We start from the raw sequence: 24,280 nt of genomic DNA on the forward strand, positions 1-24,280 counted from the left end.
AGAATGCTTAACATTAGCTTGTAAGTTCAGGAAGTAATAGAAGCAAACACAGCTTTATTTATATGTATCTGTGTAGATACGTTATAGAATATATGTATATGCATATATACACACAAATACAAGTTAACTAATTGAACTTGGAAGAACTAACTGAAGAATTCTCACTTCCTCATTAGCATTACCGAGGTTTCAGATATCCTTTTTAAACAAAATATTTCAATAGCCTTCCTCAGACTACTTTACAAATTCTGTACCTATGTCTGTACAACTTCACTGTACTACCTTCAGGAAAATGCAGACCTCAGGGAACAGGGCCAAGAAATAAAACTGGCAAAAGTAATACTTGGATAAAAATGCCACGCTTGCAAGAAGACATTCTTTTATACTATTCTAGACATTTGAAGAACTAAAACATTTTTAAAAAGACTGAGCAAATATTTATATACTTAACAGGAGACTGTGCAGATTTGGACAGCTCAGTCCCAGAATTATGTTTAGGACAACAGAAAATCAGAACACTTGCATTTAAACATGAAATGTTTTGTCAGTTTTACTCGTGCATGCACCCACTAGATATATTTGGTTATTCCAAACTTCCTTTACTCTCAGGAATACTGGGTGTCCCAACTCTGAACCTACTGCATCTTAAAACTCCAAGTGATTCCAAACAGATAGCAAAGATAACTGGAGCAGAGAAGTCATTTCAAGTAACTGATAAAGGACAAAACCAGTGATTTTATCATGTCTCTTGCCATTTGCTCTCCTAGGTGCATTGTAGAATATAAACTTATGCTGCAACTATATTCTGTAAGTATTGTAACAACAGGAAGAAGCCATAAGCCTTGCATGCAGCTCTACTGCAGATGTCTAAGAAATAACAGCAGCAATACAGAATTAATTGGATTGTCCTAGTCTGTTCCAGATTTGTCTAACCAATAGATGGTAGCGTTCCCATCAGGAAGCTTCAGAGATAGGAAAAACAAAAGTGCCAGAAGTCTATCATGTTTCTTACTGCAGACTTAAAGCAGCAAAACACATCTGTGGCATTAATTAGTAAATGAGAAACTCTCAATGAGCTCCTTCTTAGGTAAACACAGATGAAGAGAACAGTGTGCAAGATCATTTTAAGTTTAAATATAGGAAGAGAACTTTTATGTTGTTGAAAATACACACGGTCTGTAAGATGCTTTTCAGTACAAGAACATATTTTCAACAAGGAGAAAGCATGTCAACAAATAGGCAGTTTTAACTTCTTTTTTTGCCTTACCACACTTATCACCATCAAAGCAAGTGTCATAAAAGTAGCTACAAAGCTATGCTTAGCAGAAGTTAACACTTTGAGCAGAGTCAACAAATAGAAAATACATTTTCCAAATATAATTTAATTTGCCACTTCAGCTGTTAAAAAAGCTGAAATTTTATACTGTGGCTCAAAGATTGCATTCAATTAATTATTCCTAGTTTAAATCCTTTTTTCTCTAATTCCCAGGTCTTCATATCCTTTAGAGTAACAAAAAAAAACCTTGGAAAGTGACATAGTTAATTTACAAAGTTGCAACTAATATATTGAAAGGGTAGCATGAATGAAGCAACATGATTTTAGATTGTATCTACCCCCATCACTGAACTAGTGATTCTTTCACTGTGATTTCCAGTCAAAGAATCTTATTCAAATATAACTTGAATCTCTAATAGTTTGTATAATCAAACGATTTCCTGACATTACCCTCTGGTTTTGCTCTCCATAGGAGAAAGTAATGGATAGAGATTGGCTATCTTCTGTGAATTCATTCTTAAATTGATGTATTCCTTTGAAATTCTAGTCTTTGAGGACAAGAATATGGGAGAATGTATTTTGAAAAAAAAAATATATTCAAAAGAATCTTGCATGCAACACAAAGATAACTTTTTGAACCATAGTAAATACATGTCTGTGATTGTGCACACTTTAGAGATCATATTTAATTTACATGAAGTTACCTTACTAACTAGATATGTATTGGGAATGAGCAGATAAATTAAATAAATGACACACATCGTGCATGACCTGGCTGTTTTGAACTAATAAAAACAATTATAGCTGTCAATGAGCATTACTTTACCCTAAATGTTGTACTATTCATTGTTTCTTAATCTGTTGATCACAGTATTTAAGACTATTTCCAGTGTATTTCATCAACATATACAATAAATCTTTAGGATTTTTTTTTCCAAAGCTTTTATTCACGCTCTTTTCTTAGATGTTTTCAGTATAAAAACTTTTTATTAAAAAAAAAAAAAATCAAGCTATAAAACATAATATGCTTAAAGTAGAACTTCCATCATCCTGAATAGGCTTGCAGTCAATCCTTTTCAATGGATTTGGCAAAAAGCTCGTTCTTCAGAACGAGCTTGATCATTCAACTCCAGTCTCAAAAGCCTTCTTTTAAAAACAATACATTTTGTATCCAGAATTTTACAGTGACTGATGAAGTTTGCTTTTAAACCTTAGACTCGCCAAGTTTGAGGACTTCAGAACTCTTAAGATATAACAATAATCTAATAACCTTAAAACTATTTAATTTATGTAGCTGACTGAATTAATGTTAGCTTTCTGTCACTGAATTTCCTTATTTTTATCAAAGCCTTATTTGTAAGCTCTTTGGTTTCATCCCACTTGTTTTTCTCTGGGCTTGTGTATGTCACCAAGTTCTCAGTATACTGCAAGACTGACTTCAAAAACCTGTGAGAAATAAAAACAGAAGAAAAACTCATTAAAGGACTTAAAAAGAAAAAACTCTCAGCGCCTGACTTAAAGTTGCTACTTTCTTCTACTTCTGAAAGAAATGCACCTGTTCATTCTCACCACTAGAAGCAATGATTTTCAGAAGTGCAATTAAACACTGACAGAGAAAGAATGCAGTCATATAATGTGTAATACAATTTCCCCCATTCTGCTTCTTTTCTTTTCTCAGTCAAATGTTTCAGAATACAATCATCTGTTAACTGACACACAAGGAGTAATATTACTAACATATTAAATACAGCTTTTATATACTATTTTTTTCAGTGTGATCATTCTCTGTTTATACTGAGGAGTCTAATAATTACAAATGTGAATAACTGAACAACATATTTTCAACTAAGTTATTTTAGTCCTTAGTGAACATTGTAGGACATAACTGATGACTAATGATAGAAGGATGATAATTCTTCTGCAATAAGTCATTCTGTTCCTTTTTTTTTTTCTCTACAGGATTTACATTACAGATCGAATTTATTCAAATGGCCACAAAAAGAGTGTGTGTAACTTCAAATTATCACAATACAAGTTATATATACACTCACTTTAGATACTGCTGATAATCGAAAGGAGTCTTCTTACAAACCAAATGGACATTGACTACTTCCAGAGTAATTAACAGTAAGATGAGCCGCAACGCCGGAGACAAAAACTTAACACTAGAAATAAGCAAAAGTATTTAATAATATACAAACTAAATCCAAATTAAATTGAAATCACTAATATAAAAATTCCTTAGACTTCTAGATCCATCCTAAATAGCTGGATATTTAATAGTAGAAAAAAAGACTACAAAAGTCCATCAGACGAAAACAGGTCAAGTATCAAAACTATACAAAGACTATAAATTATGAAACCTCAGAAGAGGAATAGAAGAGAAATACATATATAATCAAGACTCCAGAGAAAACCTCACCAGAACTCATTATCCCACGGATAATAAAATGGAGATCAACTGGATTACAAATATGTGTTATCAGTTTACACTGTCTCTTAAATAATGTGTTTTAACATTTTGAGGAATACAACCTGGCCAAGAAAATTGCGCTCACAGTTTTCCCAGTTTTTAAAGTAGATTTATAAATCCTTGAAAAACACTTGTGAAAACGGGAATAAAATTAATGGATTCCTAAAAATCTCTCTTCTGTCTAAAAGATGCTGACCCAGCCATGATAAAAAGCAGAAGAACAGAAGTAGGTAGAGTCTTGAAATCAATTTAACATATTGCATTCGGGTAAAACTCGAATGGCATTGTTATGCTTAACTAGGAAAAGTAGGAAATATATATATAACATTTAAATGATGCTTTTATTTGAAAGCTTATGATTTACAGTGTAGTAGTCTAGCAGTGCTAAAAAAAACAATATTAAATTGGTCTCCAATTTGAGATTTTCTGTTGTTTCAGTATTACTACATAAGTGTCAACACAGGTTTATGTTAACTCTGAAATGGTTAATGAGAACATAACACTGTGTATTTTAAACTTGTAAAACAAAACACTGAAAGGTAGCAACAGCTGCATGCAGCCACTTTACCACAGGACCACAAATAGCCACAAAGTAAAGAAAAGATATAAGCCAACCTGTTTAACATTCGTAGATAGTTATGCCTTTGGCGAGAACGTAGAGTCTTTTTCATCCACTGTTTATATCTCAACTCAATGCTGGCAATAACTTGTTCTGACACTTGATGGCACTGTGCGCATATTTTACGGAGTACCACTAATACTTCCAGAACAGGTCGTGGAGAATAGAGTGTGCAAATGTGTTTATCACAAAGTTTTACCAACAGCCTCCAAAAGAGGAAGTAATTGTTAATTTCAATCTTTTGCTAGATGCATCTAACATGAAATATATTTCATATTTGATGTGGTTAGATTTGCAATGTTTTAACTTAGAAAACTGATTACTCGTACCTCATGACCAAAAAAAATGATCTTTATACACTCTGTGTACTCTATCACTTTACTAAATACAACTGAAAAATTACTGGTGATGAATGTGTTTCCCGTTTCAAATCAAAGAAATACAATGACAATAAACAAAAACGTCTAGCTGAAATAATACACTGAATATACCAAATGAGAGCATTCCTATGGTTGGAGCCTCCCACCATACTTCACAATTATCATCTATCATAATAAAACTTACTCAGACAAATGGTATTAACTAATACTCCCATTAGTGTATTGTCTTTCTTACAGGCAGAACAAACAGCAGACTTAACACTTCTTAATATAAAGGTGGTGTGGCCATTGTTTTAATCAACTGCACCAGATTATGAATTGTTAGGGCAACCAAATACCTTTCTCCTGTCCTTTTCTGATCTACAAACATAACGTGTCACATTTCACTTCAAACACTCTGTTCTTACAGAATTGTTTCTTAATCTCCTTCACACCAAAATTATCCCTCAGACAACAAAACATTAACGAGTAAAAGTGATAAAAGCAGAAAACTCTTAAAATGGTTTAAGAATTTAGCAATTGGGCTGCTTTTTAATACATTAGAAAAATGCAAATTGATGAATAGAAAACAGAATGCACAGTCTATATGTGTAAAGCAATGGGTACCATCCTCTTTGCTTTATCCTGCCCATACACAAGAGCTTTGATTAGGAGCTCTTTGTTCCATCATGTTTATTTAGTCATGAACCTCTTCAGAGTACCACAACAGGGCCAATTAAAAGACAAGTTGTTCTAATCATTACTCCATGTCAGTTTTAACTGGACCTACCAATATACCTCTAAAGTCTGAAAAGTGTAACAACATATTTTCTATTTCAGAATCTTGTTACTAAAACACCTAAGAATTATGTAGTGACGTATTACTATTTTTAAATGCCATGCATAGCTATGACATCAAACACATTAAAACAAAATTTCTGATGCAGCTTTAGATTAAAGGCAACTTAATCTAGTCAGCACATACATATTTACATATATTGCTTCCCCAGTCTGATTTTTTTTCGAATGCTGAATTCTAAACTAAATCTAAATAACGATCCAGATCTACAATGTCTCATTGTTGCAGCAGCAATATTGGAAAAATACATACAATATTTCAAGTAGTGTTCTGAAAATAGGGAAATTAGTAACTTAGGTTTGAGAGTTCTCATGCTGAGCTACGTGCAGAAGTTGACAGTGGGAACCAGGAAAACATCAAACTTACCTCTCTGTTACAACACTACTGAAAGGATCATCTGGGCTACAGCAATCCTGGGGCAAATATTGCTGTAATTGAGAGAGGATTTCAGCCATCTTCAAAATTAAAGAACTAGTTTCAGTATTTCCTTCTAACCTTAAAAAAATAAAACATTAAAAGAAAGTAAGATTGAGATGACAACACTGTATAGTGCTCATTTGTCTAAATGGCATAGATTAAGAAGCAGATATTTTGGATAGCAATGCATTTGATAATCCCTTTCTACTGTCTTGGTTTTCCCTTTAACTTTTCTTCTCCAGTTAAAATCAGCCTTTTCTCAGTCTCAGCAGTCTCTTAAGCTCCTCTTAATCTCCTGCTTATTCATTAAAATTGTGAAGCATACTGAATATGTGCCTGGTGCATTCCATTTTCACCTCTCAGATCTAAATCAGTGTAATTTCTTATTTAATATCTCATGTAAATTCTTCCACTAATTTAGCTACCAAGCCCTTTTCAGAATAAGCAATTATTTTCTGTTTTACATGTGGTGAGTCACCTTTTTATTTTTTTTGTGATGGGCTCAATTTCTAATTTAATTTCCTAACAGCTCCTTCAGTATCTCTTCAGAAACAGAACAACGAGTCACTAACGCCCTTGTGTTGCTTTCAAATTGTTCCTCTTTGCCTTCTAGTTAGTGCATTGCTTGCAGTTTTTACACTATATTTGCGTTACAGATATGTATAGCACAGATTAAGTTAAAAAGAAAAACAAAAGGGTCTTTACACAACCTCTTTGGTGTCTATCATCTTACTAGTAAAGAAATTTAAGACACTTTTCATCTCAAATCCTATTGCTCATAATGATTTTGAGAACTCTTTTTTTTTTTTTTTTTTATGAACAGCATATACGTACCCTTCAACTGCTTGAACATGTTCTTCAGATGCTGTTGGTAATTCAGGCCATAAGTGAATGCTCTTCATACATTCCAGCACCTAAAATTCAAAAATGTACCATGAAAAATTGTATGTAAAGTACAATCTTTGACAGATAACATATTTTATTTTTCTTAGTGGCTATTTTAGAAAAAAACTGCAACAATTGGTAATCAGTTCAGTAGTCATAATTGTATAAATTGACACAAATTGTTAAGGTTTACATTAGGGCAATCAAAGCATGAAGACAGTAATTAAGACTAATTTTAAGGATTCACAATTTTATGGACTAAAATGCTTTCAACTGTAAGCATTTACCTGTTTCTTAAGTAGGGAAATTGGATGAAATCGAGAACGGTAGCAACTTGCACAAGTCATCAGTGGTTTTATGATCTTGTGTTCCTGATTAAAAAAATCAACAGTTGACAGTCAGCAGACAAAATACAACATTTTCTTCAAACTGTCCTAACTGGATGCAGACTTAGACTTATGCTTAGCTTTATGCAAGCTACCTACACTACTGAAGTCAATTAATTCCAAATGTCTGAGGGATTAAAGCAATAATCAGCAAAATGAGTTTTTAAAAGCTTGATTTCTTTGGCATATTTCAACAATGAAACCCGACTGCAGCTGGGAGAAAAGTAACCATGAACTCTCAATGCAGCAGCATGCAAATCTTGAGAAACTAAAAAGAGATCCAAATTATAAATGGAAGATTTATCTTAAAGGTTTTTGTTTCATATTGAAGGAAGTAATGCCAAATATGAACAGGAAATTTGTGAGAGTGAATATAACAATTGCTAATGTTAAGGAACATGTATTGCTAGACAAATTCACAATATACAGTGTGGACACAAAATGCATCTCAATTTCTGAAACATTAGCTATAGTGTCTAAGAGAGAAAGAAAATCTCAAACATTACATACCTCAATTGCTGAGCTACAGTTGTTCTATATCCCTTTCCAACAATACAGCTGATAAACATGCTAAGTATCGATATAATTTGACAAATCATATATAGTACTATCACTATAGTCTATGGATCAACTATCTAAATAAGGAATAGTTAATCAAATTAAGATACAGTAAGAAGACTTACTCCAGAAAGCTTTCTGTACTTATTTGACTGCTAGAAGAACATGCTCGCACAGTTTTTTACTTGGAGGAACACTACTTCCATGAAAAGCTGCTGTAGAGAAAGACGTAGTCATGACACTATCTAAAATTACATTCAGCACCCAAAAAAACCTGAAAATTCTTCTGACAGCATAAAACAGATCCCTACCTTAAAAGCAACCATGTCTTCATCTGAAAATCTACAGAGAAGTGTAATTGCAAATGCAACTATCTGATTGGCCAATTCTCTAGGAAATGTTTTCAGATTGATCTCCCCATGGCTTAAATGATCTCTTATACGTGGACCCTCCTGGTGGTTCAAGAAATCCCAAAGGAATTCCTGTGGAAATTCACACCAATGGTAGTGAGCGTACAGAATATCATCTGAAAGATGTGACTGTGTCTATAGGAAAAGTAGCGTTTAGATGTTTACAGAAAACAATGCACACTATGCTCATAACAAAAGGGCAACTAGTCCATCTTGCTAGCTTCTCGGGAAATTCAAAATTAACATACAAGCTATTTCATAAAGCGTTACTACAGATTTCCTTTAAATTTGTGTCCCAATTCCTACATAGCTTCACTGCCTCTGACTCTTAGAGCAATAAACTCATGTCTTTCTTGTAGTCTCAAAAGTCTCTAAATTCAACACCTCTAGTTTTCATGTTCACTGTGATGTTTGGTTTACAATATGCAGAATGTTCTCTGGTAGGTTTGCAGCTATGTTTTTATGCCATCTGCCCACCTAGTACTACATGTGCCCCAGAGGAAGTCAGAAAACAGTTTTAATTTTCCCCACATGGCAACAGTTTTTCTCCTGCTCTATAAGCTATGTGGAATGAATAAATAAATGATCATAAATATATCATTATTCTGAGAGATGATAAAAGTAAAACCAACAAAAAACACAAACAAACAATTACAACAGCAAAAAAAGAACTTGCAGAACACTTGCCATGGCAGGTTCTTCAAGAACTGAAGGAAGCTGGTTGATTTTTTCATCATCCAAATGCTTTTTTAGCATCTAGAAAAAGTATTTTGAATATAAACACATTGTTGAAAGCCAAACAATCAAAGGAAAAACACCAAGTAAATAGCTTTTCTAATATTAAGCAAATACTTCTTCCACTCCAGAAACAAGGTGTATATTTACTACTGATTAAATATTTGACTATTTGACACTATTTGAGATAATTCAGAAGGGCTGTAAAATTGAAGACTTCTGCTGGCAAGGCTTATCTGTATTTATTTTGAATAGCTGAATCTAGGAAAATTGCAGAATATGTTTCTTTGAGATGAAGAAATAAAAAATAAAAGCATTTAGAATAAATTACACTCCATTAAAATTTGTATTGATTTTGATATCTTCTGGGGGATGCCAAATTTAAAGTATGTTTTCTGACATTATCTTCTGTTTGGAAAAATTTAGAAATAATGCTTTATCCAACACAACAAGAAAGTGCTTTCTGATCTCTACTAATGAGAAACGTGCACATGCTTGAATTCTGACACTGATGCGTATTTTAAAAAAATAAAATAATTACCTCATCAAAAGTAGTGTAGAGAGCTGAAGCCTGGAACAAAAGATAAGTATTATATGATTTTTCAAAATAGGCAGGCATACTGAATATATACTTATTCATTTATGTGAGATACCAGAGGTGCATGAATAGCAAAAAAAAAACATAAACAAACAAACAAACAAAAAATTCAAAAGAAAAAAAGGACTTTTAGATTTTTTTTTTTAAATAAATGTAACATGATCTACTTTCTTCCCTTAACTACTGTTTTTGAACACTAACCTTCAAATAATTTTTCAGACCACTTTTACTAGGAAAAAAAAAAAAAAAGATGTTCATGAAACTTTACCAGAAATTTCTCAACGATGTTCTACAATTTCTTGGAATTCTTGGGGAGGAAAAACTGGAAATGTCACCTTGCTTCTAGAATAATTATTCTAGAAATACTGTGAGTACTAAATCATAATTGACTAGACAGAAATTTACCTCAGCTGTTAGCAGTCGATTTGGACATTTATTAGTTGTAGTGAAGAGCAATCTGAGCCCAACTTCCAGCTGAGGAAGTAAGAGAATCACACAGTCAGCATACCTGAAAAAATAACAGATATCCAAAGGGTTTTTCTTCCCTTATAAATATAATCCAAATGGAAATTAGAGCCATCTTAGAGATATTCTTTCAGGCCAAACAATCCAGACCAAAATTCCTTTGTAATGAGGACCTTACAAACAAATATTAATTATTATCTGTGCCCAACAAAAGCTAACCACCTAGTTCAAATCAGCTCAGAGATGACACTAACTTGCAAAAAGGTGGAGCATGGAAGATGGAAAAAAAAAAGTACTTATATATATATATATATATATATATATAAAAACATGTTAATATCTGAAGAGTTACCTCCATTCACTTTCTAAAGCTCTTCTCCTTCGCTACATCTGCTGCAGTTCCTCAGCAGAGATTTCAGTACATAGTTTATATTTTGAGTTGGCACAAAATAAAGTAATAAGCCTGCCAACTTTCTGGGGGACCACCATTACAATGCATAACTATATGTTTTTAGGCAACAGATTTAGCAAAAAGCTTTGGAATCCACAAGTGCTGCAGACTAGTATTCTATAAATAGTGAATATCTAGATATTAAAAGACTAAAGAAACGAAAAGACTAGAGACTACAGACCAAGACTAAAAATAGGGAAAAAACAAATCAACTATTACCTGCTTTGCTTGAAAGCTGTTAAAGCAGCCATCCAAAATGGTAGCATTGATTTAAATACAAAATCAGACACTTGTACTAGCTCTTCTGCTACACAAAGTGTTTCATGATTAAGATCTGCAAGTTAGCAAAACAACATTAGTAAGTTACATACAATCTACATTTTTCTAATTTATTCTTACCATTTAATTGAAAGGATTACTTCAGTGCTTATAAAGGAAGACTTAAAAGCTATTCAAATTATTTCAACTCTGCAAGTAGAACAGCAATCACGATACATTTAATATCAAAAACTGAGTTTATAAGATTGCATTTCTACTAGTAATACAAAGTGATAGCGTAAACACAGTTAAAAAAGCCTACAATTTTTGAGACTAAACGATTACATAGCAACTGGCCCCAGTTTCTATTGAGATGTTCTCCACCTGCTTCAAATACTTCAAAAATGCTAATATACCTTAATCACTTTAATTCAGTAAGAATCAGTACAATAGTATTTTAGAAATAAAAATATTTTTTCTATTTTATCAAATTTTCTGTACCAACATTTAGCATAATAAATACTTTATACTTCAATGCTACCACATAATGAAAAAAAGACACTTAGAAAATCATATTATAAATACCTCCCATGACAAGCCATAAAATACTAAGTGCAACTTGATTGTAGTAGATGTTTTTCTGAAGCACACCAACAGCTACAGGATTTATACGACATGATGTTTTGAATATTATCAACTTGATATGGTTTCAAAAAGCCCTATTCTCAGTCCCATGAACATATGTTTCACTGACAAACTGATTAAATAGCACAAACAGACTACGGCCACTGTATAGACCAGAATTCCTTATATATTGTTGTTCCTCTAAAAACAGTGGAAATACACCAAAGATGGTCTGAAACTATGGTGATGAGGAGATTTTCATCTGACTCTCTTCAGGTCCTTGCCTGAGAAAAGCATCAGGGTACTGAAGATGAGGCATCATACTGTTTCACCACTACCTTCCCTGAAATATGCAGAGCACTCCTGCTGGGGCTTTTGCACCTGAACCCCCCCCGATTCAGGAAAAATTAAAGATTTTGTATGACTATTAAATAAAATAAACTTTCATCATCAAAAGATTGGAACATATAGTTGAAGTCCTCATAAGCAGTAATGTTACACATTTCAGTGTGCTGCAATTATTTTGGAATGCAATATTTTTTGATTTGAAAATGAGTAGAATTGCTTTTGTATTAAAAAGTGGTCCTACAAGCATAATTGATTCACCTAAAGACAGCATATGGTATTTTAGTTAAAAGATTCAATCTTACAACTGCGGAAACTGCATTATTTTCAACAGCACTTTTGGACAATGAAACAACAATAAAAAACAACTAAAGGTTAAATACTTGCCTGGAAATGCAACAAGCTCCTCTAAGCTAATGATGGTCACATAAGGTCGATGTACTAAAATATATTTAGTTTTCAGAAGATATGTCTGTAATAACTGACCCAATCCTGCAGTTAAAAAAAGCAGCATAGCACAATATCTAGGAAGAATACCATAACATATTAGAAAAGTCTGTGTAACTAAATCTATTGAAAAAAAAAAAATTGTGGGTTGGGGACAAAGGTTTCTTCTGCTCTTTCAAATAAGATCCAGTATCTGTTCTACCCATCCCTTCTGAGAAGGGGTGCTTAATGATTAACTACATTTACAAGCATGACAAAATGTGGGCTTAGGAAAAAAGAAGCATCAGTGTATTCTACTTGGCTGCTGCTGCTCCTCCAACCTGCTTTTTGCTTCAAGTTATTCCTGACTGCCCTGACAGACAAAGAACCAAGTTTCACAAAAGACCTTAAGCTTTCTCAGTTTTCCTGTTAGTAAAACACACTGGTCCTAAAGCTGACCAGTTTCATAATGGCTTCAGTATTCTAGGGAAATCCAATTCCAAAAGTAGTAGCAGCAGCAGGAGAAAATTGTCAGGATACTGCCAAAGACCTTAGGATACTTTTTTTTTTTTAAAAGAGTAGTAAAATTTACTAATTGCTTTTCAAGCACTGTCAGTCTGACTAGTAATAAAAGAAGGCTTTTTTGTTAACTTACTTTGCAGGAATTTCTTGTGGGGATGCAAACCCATGCCACAAAACATTACGAAGATTCAGACCATATGGTGATCCAATGAATACGCTTAGTACATCCATCTAATTATAAACAAAATGATTACTATATGAAGATCTGTTATTTATTATCTTGTGTTTTTCCCTGACAGGAAATTTGAGAAGTTATTGAGAAACTATAATGCCTACTGTCAAAATGACTGGGCACAGCTTGTCACAGTAGCGGCAACTCACTAGTTGCAATTCCCAAAGGTATTGATAGAAAATCTTAACATTTTTGGAAATACTATAGAATATGGAAAAACTTATAAATATTCCAAGTAATTATGACAAGAAAAATAAGATCAAATTTAGCTCTTACTTATTGCATAAATACACAATAAATTAGAAGAAATTTACATTAAAAAGCAGAATTTGCATTACAGTTGTATTTCCAGACTATCAAACAAAAAGGGAAACTGTTTAACTGTAAGAATCAAACTTTTCCACATACCTCCAGGAATTCCAGAAATAATCCTTAAAGAACTACTAGACTGGCTAACAATATACAGCCAATACTCTGTTCCTAACAAAAAAATTACATTTGTAAAACTGTATGAGAAAGACCATCTATTTTGTTTACATAAATGGGTAAATGTCATCAGAATTTTGTTTTATTATTTTTGTGCAAATGGGAATGGGCTAACTACTTTCCTCTATTGAAAAAAAAGGTGGTACAGTAATTGTTATAAAGCATTTTACTAGAGTGGCAGTGAAGAAAAACACAGCTTATTATAAACTGCTTACTAGGTGTGTATTTTCAAGTAGTACAACTCAAAAAGAGGCAGACAACTCTGTGGCTTGCTTACCCCTTGTCAAATATATGAAATTTTATGTAGGTGGGTTTTTCCATGTAGAAAAGCAAGTAAAAATGTGTGGGCTTGCCTTACAAATTATTTCCATTTACAATTATAATATTCACTATTTTTTGCCATGCATCCCCCAGATATTCTGTGAAACCTATGTAATGAAAGTTTTCCCATTACAGAATTTGCAGTGTTTGGAAACCTTGCAAAAAGAAAACCAGCTCAAAACTATGTACTTACTACATCTTGTCCAAAAACAACTGCAAGCTGCTCAGAAGCAAGCAAATCTCTTAGAAGGAAGGGACAATCTTTATCAATCAGTAAATATACCTATTAAAGAAAAAAAAAAGTAAAAGCAAATAAAGCATAAATAATGCAGTATATTTATTTGTATTTCCAACACAGAGCATGACTATTTTATCCAGTTATCATTTTCACTATTGAAAACCATCAGGGTGTTGAGGAAAGAAGTTCTCCAGCAGCCCATTTCCAACCCTTTGCTCCTGCCTCTCCTCACAGAAATTAATACATCAACAGGTCATCTGTGGGAAGTATGCTGCTTTGTTTCAGTTAAATAACTCAGAGCACAGACCTAATATACATACATAGATTAAGCAAACATTCCTCTTTTTTAATTAAATTGGTTAGCGAGTGCATTCACACACGCAACTCTACCAACACAAGTGAAGGGGAACCAGAACACTTCCATTAACACGACTGGGTGCAAAGAAGAACATCTGTCCAACTGCAGGTGTAGCTAGGCTGCTGTGTACTACTACATTACAGGGTAATTACAGTTTTTCAAAGTGCAATTAAATCCAAGAGCTAGTTCTCATTTTATAAAACCAAACCTGCAACTGAATACACATGGCGGCACTTACATCACCCAAAGCTCTCTCCAGGCATGATGTTAGCTTCATTAAGCCAAGAGCAACTTGTGTAGCTTGTGCATATTGTAGAACATCAAATACTTCAAGAAATAACTGTGATTTGTGGGGAAAAGACAAAGGACGTTGCATTAAATATTCAGAAGGATAAATCAAATTGTCAAAGGAACACAAAAGCATGACCTAAATATTAAATATCCCTCTGTGATTGTCACTATGCAACTACAGAATGAAAACCATGCCACGGTGATAAAACTGTAGTTGTCTGGAGGGTCACTTCCCTTGACCATCTCTTGTACTTTTGGTCACAACTTATCTATAGGCTCACATCTAAAAAACATTATAACTAACTTTACACAGTAGTATTTGATATTAGAAACCTATTATTAGTCTTTACAGAAAAAGAAAAGACTACCATCTTAGGTTAGGACAGGCCCAAAGCACGATGTGTTCTTTTTGTGGCAGCATATATAGAATATAATTACAGAGTCAGGAAAATTAGAAGTGACAATGTATCAGAGAAGGAAAATTAGTTACAAATTCTAATCATTTTGGTTCATTGATTTCTCGTGTATTCTGATATTGAACTTCCACAATGAGACCATGTGTCAAAATACAAACTGTCAACAGACATTTCCATACCTCCATGTAGTTTGTCCAGCGGAACCATACTGCATACTGAACTACAAATTGCTCCTTGGTCAGAGATTTGAAGTGCGAATTAACAGATTCACATACAGGTCCGAGTGATTGTACACTTTTGACATAATCCAGACTTTGATCTTCAATTGAAAAACAGAAGGTGATTAGAATACCAAACTTCCTGAAGGTCCAATATTTTAAAAACCATAAGTAGTAAAACCTCCTGTAGCCCGTGTACATATTTAGCTCAAACAATTTTATCCAGATTATTTTAACACAACTGATACACAACAATTTACTTTCCAAAAGAGCACACAAATGAACTATGGAAAAGCTTAGTGTGAAACCAGGTAATATCAAATGCCTTCTCCAAAACAAAATAAAAAAGACTAAATGCAAGAAAATATTAAATTAAAGGGGATTATTATGTTCTATCTTCTTTGAAAGGGGAAGAACCTATTAGTGAAAGAGAACAGTAATTCTATACAACCAACCTGGAAGCTAATGCAGGCTCAGAAGCCTCGACCAAATTGCACCACTTACATCCGTTAAAGAATGCAGATGGATGTGGTGCTTATAGAGTGGTATCATTGCTTCTCTTTGGTGGAACATTTTGAAGCAAAATATATTCTTCTGATTCACTGAAAAATATTGCTCGAGGCAGATATATCTATCATTTTTACCATCTCCGGAAATTAATAAAAGCTTACAGTTTGTCAAATGAAAAAATCAGCCAGTTCATCAGGACACAGATATTTTGTTTTGCTTAACAAACAAACTACTTACAGAAGTGAAAGTTGGGAAAATAAGAACTGAAGCAATAGTAGGACTATTGATGGCTTCCGGGTGTTTTAAATTTACTGCAAAAAGCATATAAGGAGCATAGAAGAAACCAATTATGAGGCAGGAGACAGACAGAACTGAATCCCTTACATAAGTGCACAAGGAGCTGTGAACTGAGCAGAATGAGGAAGGAGGAGCTACCTACGTAGCACAGATTACATGAATCTTAGAGGAGTTAGCAATAACTAAATAATAAACATGGATGAAATGTTTAAAGCACCTTTTAGATAACTAATATACATACTCTAGCAAGTGAAACTAATGCTATACTGTAAGAAAATGTTATGACTAAGCTAGGAGTCCTATCGACTGCACTGAGATTCTACATCAGTCTTTATGTATCATTACTACAGAAGGTAAAGACCAACCTGATTCAAGGTAATGCAAATGCTCTGTAACAGCTTGCCAGTGTACTTCTCCATTTTCAGACACAACATTATTAATATCGTAGATGTCTTTTTTCTCAAATCCAAGTTTGCAAATCATGTAATGCACAGGTGGAGAAAGACAAGTACTGATTGAGCCTGGGAGTGCCATCTAGAACACACAAAAAAGGTTCCTGTAGTAAGAAAGTATGAGAACAAGCAAATTATTATTGAAGGATACCCGTAAGAACACATACATAGAGAGCAATACAGGATCTGTAAACAAGTAATACAGAATCTGTAAACAGGTTAAGTTTTGGAATGCAATTTCCATCTATACGTATTATGAAAGAAACTCTCCGAGCAGAACCACTTTGTAGGAAACTCATGAGGAGGAGGGCCAGAGTTACTCGTATTTGCATATACCAGTTTGGTGTATTTCTGTATGGTTACATCCACCAAGCTAGTGACAAGGACGGAATTCTTTACTCAGAGGGTGGTGAGGCCCTGGCACAGGCTGCCCAGAGAAGCTGTGGATGCCCCATCCCTGGAGGTGCTCAAGGCCAGGCTGGATGGGGCTTTGGGCAACCTGGTCTGGTGGGAGGTGTCCCTGCCCATGGCAGGGGGTTGGAACTGGGTGGGCTTTAAGGTCCCTTCCAACCCAAACCATTCTGTGATTGTATGAAGACAGACAGAAGAAAAAGATCACAGCCTGCACATGTTCTGTGAAATCTCTGACCTTTACGCAGAAATTGACGTTACTTCAAGCAAAAACAAGTGTTTCAGTCTTTAGTACCAGCAAGAAAAGAGCAAGCAAATTCTGTGTGAGCAGGTACTAATGTTACAACAATCCAAATATAAATATTACCTGCATCTTTGTCTAAATGGGAACTTGGACTCATTCAGAAGCATACATTGAATATACAAAGAAATGGAATGAAAGATATATATGACAGATATATAAGAATATGCAAAAAATAGAACTATTCACACTAACAAAGAGGAATATATTTCTGACTTAGTAAAAAAAAGTCAGCAAGGACAGTTAAGAAATTGCTTAAAAACAAAGGCTGACAACAAACGTGCAAGGCGTTTAGCGTTAAACAAACACACACAACACACTGTTTCCTCTTTAATTATGAATTCAGGCTCACAAGACCTAATTTCTGAAGTCAAGGCTGAATTCAATCGCTAGATAACTGCACAGGTAACGCCACAAACACCCCAGCTCCTACAAGGACCCGCTCCCAGCTGCCCTCGGCAGCACCCCGCCCGCGGTTCCCCACCAACCCAAACGCTCACAAACCACGAAATTCAACCTTTCGCCTCGCTCCGAGGCGCCCAAGGCTTCTCCAGCACAGACCGGGCATCAGAGCAAAGCCCACAGGACCGCTGCAACCCCCCGATGCCCCGCACAAAGACGGCGGTGAACCAAGAGCCAGGGCAGCGCGTCTCAGTCCCCCCCCCTCCCGCCGTAGCCCGGCGGCCATTACCTCGCGGCTCCCCACCCCGCGCCTCACGTCACGGCGCTCTGAGGGCGCTGAGGGAAGGCCCCTCCCGGCCCCACACCGCCGGCCGGGAAGGAGGCGAGGAGGGGCCGCTGCCACCCGCCCCAGCCCCGCCTTGAGCCATGGAGACGCGCCCCAAGGCTGAGCGGCGCCTGAGCCTGTCGGTTGCCCAGCGAGAGCGGCCGGGCCGGCTGCTGGAGGGAGCGGGAGTGAAGGTGGCGGCAACGGTTGTAACGGCGGCGGCGTGCGCCCCGGGGGGTTGGCGGGGGTGGCCGCTTTGCCGCCGCTTTGGTGGCCCTGTCGCAGGTGTTAAAGCCGGCCTGTTGAGAAATAGTGTTTTGTCCAAGTGGCGGAGGCTGTCATCCCTCGGTGTACGAGCTCCTGCCTGCCCAAGGTTAAGCTGGCATGGCACAGTCCAGTACCGTGAGAGCCTGTTTCTGTACAGTCCACGTGAAAGCAGATCGTCTGGCTCCAATAGGGCCTTTCCAGAAGGATGTAGAGGCTCAACAGAAATGTAACGGCAACACTGGGAATCATAGAATTGAATCATGAAGGTTGGAAATGACCTTCAAGATCATCTGGCCCAACCATCCCCCTACTGCCACTGTCACCCACTAAACCATGTCCCTAAGCACCACGTCCAACCTTTCCTTGAACACCCTCAGGGACAGTGACGCCACCACCTCCCTGGGCAACCCGTTCCAATGCCTGACTGCTCTTTCTGAGAAGAAATGTCTCCTAATTTCTAACCTAAACCTCCCCCCGGCACAACTTGAGGCCATTCCCTCTAGCCCTATCACTGGTTATCTGTGAGAAGAGGCCAACCCCTAACACTGTGCTAAAACTTGGAATCCCATGCTAATAATGCATGAGAAGAAGCAAATGTTTGTTTCCACATCCAGTGTTTGTATGGTGGTATGGTATTTGTAAATCCACAGAAGTGGATTTACTTATTAACCATTGCAAGTCTTGGTTAATACAATCATAATGATAAAACCGTGCAGAGACATCAGTAAGGACTTTGGTTACTTCATTAGCAAATGAGGAAATGTTTATGGAAACTTCTGTCACTGCTAATAGCAGTTAAGCTTCTAATAGCACCATTTGAAGTTGGGTGCTATAGACACATTTTCTTCCGTCTGCAATTGTACAGGCTGAAGATCTTGTGACTCATGTTGAATTGTATTAACGAAGAGTTGCTGTGTAGATTGTAACCATTTTCACAGACTCAATTATATTGAAAAGGTTTGGGGTGCTCATCTGGGAAGCTAATAACAGAGCTGATTTTTTTTTTCTCTCCTACTAGAGGACCTGTGATGAGCTGGTAGGGGCTACAACTTTCATAGCTTAACCTTCATAGTTCTGAGTTTCTGACAATGAGTGTCCACAGCCTCAGTGCAAATTTGTCTGCTACTTACATTTTAGTGTGGTGTCAGTACTATTCAGAGCTTGTGCTGTTGGCATAGTGTTGGCAAACGCCTGCAGCCAATTTGAATTAGGGCTGCCAACACTAGTTTTTAGCAGAGTTATCCAACAGTGAGGAACTGGGAGAGAGATGTAGGTAGTGTCTCTAGTGTCAATAAGGCTAATGTGCGATATCACAAGGAAGAAACTGCATTGCATCCCTTATTCTCAAACTCCTCTGACTGATTTGTGAACCCCGAAGTAGTGCATCTTTTCAAATAGTTGTTATTAGAGCTGTTACCCACAATTTTTTGTTTGTTTTGTTTTTCCCTATGCCTTTTAATGTAAGCCTTTCCATGTGGTCTTATATCACCCTCATGCTCTCTTCTGACAAGTAGCTGATGATTTTCTCTGGCTTAAGTTCTCCCTGTAGTTAGAAAGTGGAGCAAGGGGCTGAAGAATCAGCAAAACTGGAATGTGTTTAGGAGGTAGCTGGTATGGAAGACCACGGTCTGTAGCAGTTGTTACAATTTCATTGGTACCACGTGCTTTTCTGTCTCTGCCTTCTGTTATTGTTTTACAGTTGTGTTTTAAGCCAATCATGGAGGACAGCAGGTGATGATATCTGTATGCATCACCAGACTTGCTGCTTGCATTCATAAAAGGCCAAGTTTGGTTATGTGTATTGAAAAGAATAATATTGCACAAGCTGGATGAGGACAAAACTTGGATCTTCAGAGTTCTCATGACACATAAAGAATTACTACTCTGCTTTGAAGTTCCAAGCACAATTACAAAGCTTACAGATGAAAATATATTTTATTTTTAATGAGCAAATTAAGACATTATTACTAAAGGCATTTATTTAATAGCATCACAAGCAATGAGGACAAGTAAAATTTCCTAGTAAATGAACCAAGCATATATTTTGGATTTTGTGTATAATTTTTGAATGAAAATCTTGAAGTTGTGATTAACAGTCTCAGGCACATATTGGTATTTGTGTTTGTTTGTTTTTTCCTATAAAATGGAGTGAATGCAGAGTGTTACTATGGCATACTTGCTTGACTGAGATTAAATACAAACTTAATTTAGGCTTCATTGGAAAATAAATGAAAATTGAACGGAAGTTAACCACCATTCTCTTTTTCAGTGAAAGTGACGGTCTCAAAACACCCAGAGGAAAAGATCTCAAATTTCTAGCTTTTCTGCTTTTTCATAACATAGACTGACTGGTTTTTTTCCTCGGAACTATATACCATAAAGTATCATTTAGAGACTGTAAAACACTAAGCCATTTACATCTAATGCAGACTTTCTTATTATTTTGCACAGATGAAAGGAAGACGGAAGCAATCTACTTTTGAACCTTTAGCTCCCCTGGAAGAAGAACATTTCAGTGATTCAACAAAAACTAGGCGACTGCCATGCAGAGCTAGTAGGGCAAAGATAAAATTTGCTAATACATACAGACTGGAGTCGTATAATAAATTTCAGGATTATTTAGTAAGAGACAAAGCTCAAGCAATACTAACGGTATAATACTTTTAAAATGAATTTTCTACTTTTTTTTTTTTTTTTCAACAGTAGTTTGTCTTGCAAAGATTGAGCAACTTCCACTGTTCCATTAATATGAACTTAAAACACAGGCATAAACGTCTGCAGACTTCAAGTTTTGGCACCCATGTAGTATAAATGTGCTATGTTTCTTAAGGTGCAGAAGGCCCTCTGCAAGTTAGCCACTAAGCATGTGCTGTTCTGACAGAGCTGAAGCTCAAACTCTTACCCGTTTCTAATCAAAGTAAGCTATAGTACAATTCAAAGTACCCTGGCCTCCAAAATATCTGGATATCCAAAGATCCTGATCTTCGATTTGTGACATTCTCCTTTGATTGGTTCTGCTGACATTCTGACTGTCACATATAAAAATTAAGCAGAAAATGAGAACAATTTGTTAAAATGTAGCTGCTAGGGATACCTTGAAAAGTTACAACTATCTCTTGTAGTTGTAACTTCAATACATGGAACAAGGCCTTCAATATATGGAACAGGTATTTGTAGAACTATTTTCCAGTGAATTGAGCCTGAGTCCTGGAGAATAATACATCCCTGTTTGTTGAAATTAGATTGGCTCTATATGTGTAATTGTAACTTTCAAAAAATAGATAAAGCATTTCATAAAAAATGGTGCAGCTTTTGCTGTTTGAGAGCAGCAGCTATATTTTACAGTCTATTCTACTCCTTATTTTTTCTAATGAAAATACCTGTAAAAGTTTCTTGCAGAGAACCACCTGGATGAAAACTAAGATCTTTCAAAAATTGTTTTTGATAGAATAAACTTCAACAAGGCAAATATGATGCAGTTTCTAGTCCCTCCTTGTGTGCTTCAATCTCTGAAGAGATATTAACAGCTACGAAGGAAATGGGCTTTGACCGTTATAAGTACGTGGTATCAGTGCTAATTGTGGAAAAGGCAGGTCAAGCAATACATGTGAGCAAACAAATTATTCTTAATACCTTTTCCAAATTGAAAGTAATTTTTAGAAGTGTATGTTATCTCCTAGGCATTAACCCACATAGAGCAACGTAACATGAAGTAGTCTTGGAGCTTTTAGGTTCCTTAGGGAAGTAGTATACTAGGTGACAAAGGTACTGCTGTGCTTCTGACTAACCCTGTTAAGATGTGTGTTTGGTTTGGGTTGTTTTTTGTTTGTTTTGAGTTCAGTAACAGTGGTAAGGAGCCCATGCTGTTTTCCTCTATCAACCAGTTGTTTCCACTGTGTGCTGTGCCAGTACAATTGCGTGATGGCAGTGAATATTTCTTTTCCTCCTCATTTTCTAGAGAATTTTGATCTCCAGTTAGGTCATCAACTGTCAGTGTAAAGTGCAGTGCAGTTGTGGCAGGCGGTGCCATGGGAAGGAATAGGTGGCAAGGAAAGGAATGAAAACTGTTTTAACTGGAGCTGCCACCAAATGGATACTCCTGGGACTACAGCTGGGACAATAGTGACCTGAACTTGGTACAGCCAAAACAAAAGTATTTGACCGCAATTTTCCTGTGTTGTGTGATAATTTACATGTGTTGCAAGCTCTCTTTAGCCTTCAGCATGCTTTTTGGTCTCTTGCTGCGAGTTACAGAACACTTGTAGTAGTTGAACCCAAGCTGCTGTTAAAACCAGGTGTTTTACTCAGGTGAAACCATACCTGATTCTTAATGGCTTTTGTGAAATACTGTTTGGGATGCTGTCTGAGGCCAGCCTGTGAAGGTCCTATGTCTACCCACTTTTCCTGGAGTTGTGGCACAGGACATTGCTTCCTAATTTGTATTATGTGGGTGTAGAGGTAGCTGTAGGAGAAAGATGGATTACTGAAATATTCCAAATTAACTTTTTTTTTTTTTTTTTTTTTTTTTTTTTTTTCCTCCTGAAGATTATGTTTATTTTAGCAGTGAATTTATACGTTAGCTTTCAGAAGAATTTTACCAAAAAATGAGAGCCCAGTAAATAGTCACAAATATACTGGAGTCAGCTGGTAGAGGTGGAAGTGGCAATCACTTCTTAGTTGGATTTGTTGCCAGAAATGGTGTCTGTCAATGTTACATTTGAAGGGATGCTGTTACAGTATGCTAAAGTAGTAACAAGTGAACATGACAGAGCTGAATTTTTGGTGTAGACATTTTTGGGACAATGAGGGTGGAAGCTTTAAAGTGAAGCAAGAATACATACTTTCATATCAAATAGCATTTGTTCATTTTCACTGTCATTTTGCAGTTTTTACTACTTGTGGCTCTCATAATTAAATTATGTCAGCATTTATGTAACGCACATGTTATTTAAACTATAAAAATTGTGCTATATATAATCTCACAAATAACTTTATCTTTTCTTTCCTTTAGGTTGCCAGCAGATGGGTCTGGGATGTTCAAAGAGACAGTTGGGTCTCAGCTAAATATGAAACGGAAACATTTATAGCACTGGCTTTGGTAATGGCTTGCTATTATGAGTAATACTCAAAAAAACGCACCTATTTTTGTGCATCACAGCACTTGGTATATTTGAGCATCAGTCTACGAACAGCGTTTGCCCAAAATCTGATACTAAAATATAGAAGCTGACATATAGTTGGGATAATTTTGCCCATTTTTTCTCTGTAAAAATAACTTCTGAAATGTGTGTGGTTAAGTACATGTGGGCTTCATCTGCCATAATGCTCTGAAGCAGCTGGTGTAAAGCCAGACTTTGTACAATTCTGAATGTTGTCTGCTGCACGCCTAGAGCTGCTAACGAATGCTTGCAATAAATTGTAGGTGTCTGTTTTCTTAAAAGTGTGCTTTTTGAAAGAGGAGGCAGCACTCATTTTTTTTTCTCGGTTGTGTTTATGATAAAATGCCAGTTCGTGTAGAAACGTGCAGTGGGAAGCCATCTTTTGCACACTTGCATTGTGCAGCATTTCCAAAGGCTTGCCTTGAGCGAGGTGTGAGTTGAATCCCCGGCTTCCCCGGGTCCCAATCTTGCGCTAAGCATCAGCAGCGTTCAACCTGGTGCCCAGGGGCCGAGCTCAGCCCGCCTGGCCATTTCAGCGACGTGAGTCCAAATGGCCAAAACAGGCTGACAACGCGCTGGGTGCCAGGCTGCCGACAAGCCGTCCGCACCGGGCGTGCACAGCGATGGCTGTGCTCCTCAAAGCAGCGCTGGCCGATCCGCGAGGCACGCAGACAGCTGCTGTAGGGGCTGCACGGAGGCGGAGCGCGGGGCCCCATTGTTCAGAGCCGTGCGAGCCTGGCAGCCGGGCTCCCGGTGCGGCGGGGCGGTTCCCGGCGGGGGTCCCTCGCCGTGCCGTGGGAGGGGCCCGGCGCTTTGTGGGCCGGGGTCTTTGCGGCGGGGTCTGCCCGCGCTCTGCCTTGAGCCGCCCGCCGCGGTGGGGGCGGCGCCGGGCGGGGGGCGCGGGGCGGCGCGCACCGTGCGCGCTCCCTG

General features: G+C 36.7%; 2 protein-coding genes across 8 annotated transcripts; one reads left to right on the plus strand and one right to left on the minus strand.

Moving 5' to 3' along the window:
* Window positions 1-1,861: 1,861 nt before the first annotated feature.
* ERMARD (ER membrane associated RNA degradation) lies at window positions 1,862-18,032 on the minus strand. 3 transcript variants are annotated; one of them, XM_035322318.1, is made up of 18 exons: window positions 17,889-18,032; window positions 16,399-16,567; window positions 15,188-15,327; window positions 14,540-14,641; window positions 13,899-13,988; window positions 12,800-12,897; window positions 12,106-12,242; window positions 10,711-10,825; window positions 9,981-10,083; window positions 9,519-9,548; window positions 8,930-8,998; window positions 8,144-8,314; window positions 7,176-7,259; window positions 6,838-6,917; window positions 5,953-6,081; window positions 4,365-4,574; window positions 3,328-3,441; window positions 1,862-2,722 (listed from the first exon to the last, which is right to left on the minus strand). In XM_035322318.1, the coding sequence occupies exons 2-18, from the start codon at window positions 16,565-16,567 to the stop codon at window positions 2,563-2,565; spliced, it is 2,001 nt and encodes a 666-aa protein (XP_035178209.1). In that variant the 5' UTR covers window positions 17,889-18,032; the 3' UTR covers window positions 1,862-2,562. The 3 variants fall into 3 exon arrangements, with proteins under 3 accessions (XP_035178209.1, XP_035178210.1, XP_035178211.1); XM_035322319.1 differs by lacking the exon at window positions 17,889-18,032 and adding an exon at window positions 17,702-17,807; XM_035322320.1 differs by lacking the exon at window positions 17,889-18,032 and having other exon boundaries at window positions 15,178-15,327; window positions 16,399-16,519.
* Window positions 17,971-23,318, plus strand: TCTE3 (t-complex-associated-testis-expressed 3). Of its 5 annotated transcripts, none has more exons than XM_035322323.1 (4): window positions 17,971-18,118; window positions 20,643-20,843; window positions 21,640-21,798; window positions 23,203-23,318. In XM_035322323.1, exons 1-4 carry the CDS (start codon window positions 18,026-18,028, stop codon window positions 23,311-23,313), a joined length of 564 nt encoding a protein of 187 aa, XP_035178214.1. In that variant the 5' UTR covers window positions 17,971-18,025; the 3' UTR covers window positions 23,314-23,318. The 5 variants fall into 5 exon arrangements, with proteins under 5 accessions (XP_035178214.1, XP_035178215.1, XP_035178213.1 ...); XM_035322324.1 differs by having other exon boundaries at window positions 17,981-18,106; XM_035322322.1 differs by having other exon boundaries at window positions 17,983-18,130.
* The last annotated feature ends 962 nt before the right edge of the window (window positions 23,319-24,280 follow it).

The sequence above is a fragment of the Oxyura jamaicensis genome, chromosome 3, assembly GCF_011077185.1.
Source record: "Oxyura jamaicensis isolate SHBP4307 breed ruddy duck chromosome 3, BPBGC_Ojam_1.0, whole genome shotgun sequence".
Taxonomy (NCBI): domain Eukaryota; kingdom Metazoa; phylum Chordata; class Aves; order Anseriformes; family Anatidae; genus Oxyura; species Oxyura jamaicensis.

Excerpts from the sequence above, each read along its gene's own strand:
- ERMARD (XM_035322318.1), bottom strand. The coding sequence starts at position 16,567 with ATGGCACTCCCAGGCTCAATCAGTACTTGTCTTTCTCCACCTGTGCAT. Across the intron at positions 9,549-9,980 it reads ATCGACTGCTAACAGCTGAG|GCTTCAGCTCTCTACACTAC; the intron begins GTAAATTTCTGT and ends CTTTTGTTCCAG. Across the intron at positions 6,082-6,837 it reads CATGTTCAAGCAGTTGAAGG|GTTAGAAGGAAATACTGAAA; the intron begins GTACGTATATGC and ends TATTTTTTTAAG.
- TCTE3 (XM_035322322.1), top strand. The coding sequence starts at position 18,026 with ATGGAGACGCGCCCCAAGGCTGAGCGGCGCCTGAGCCTGTCGGTTGCC. Across the intron at positions 20,844-21,639 it reads AAGCTCAAGCAATACTAACG|AATAAACTTCAACAAGGCAA; the intron begins GTATAATACTTT and ends TGTTTTTGATAG. Across the intron at positions 21,799-23,202 it reads AGGCAGGTCAAGCAATACAT|GTTGCCAGCAGATGGGTCTG; the intron begins GTGAGCAAACAA and ends TCTTTCCTTTAG.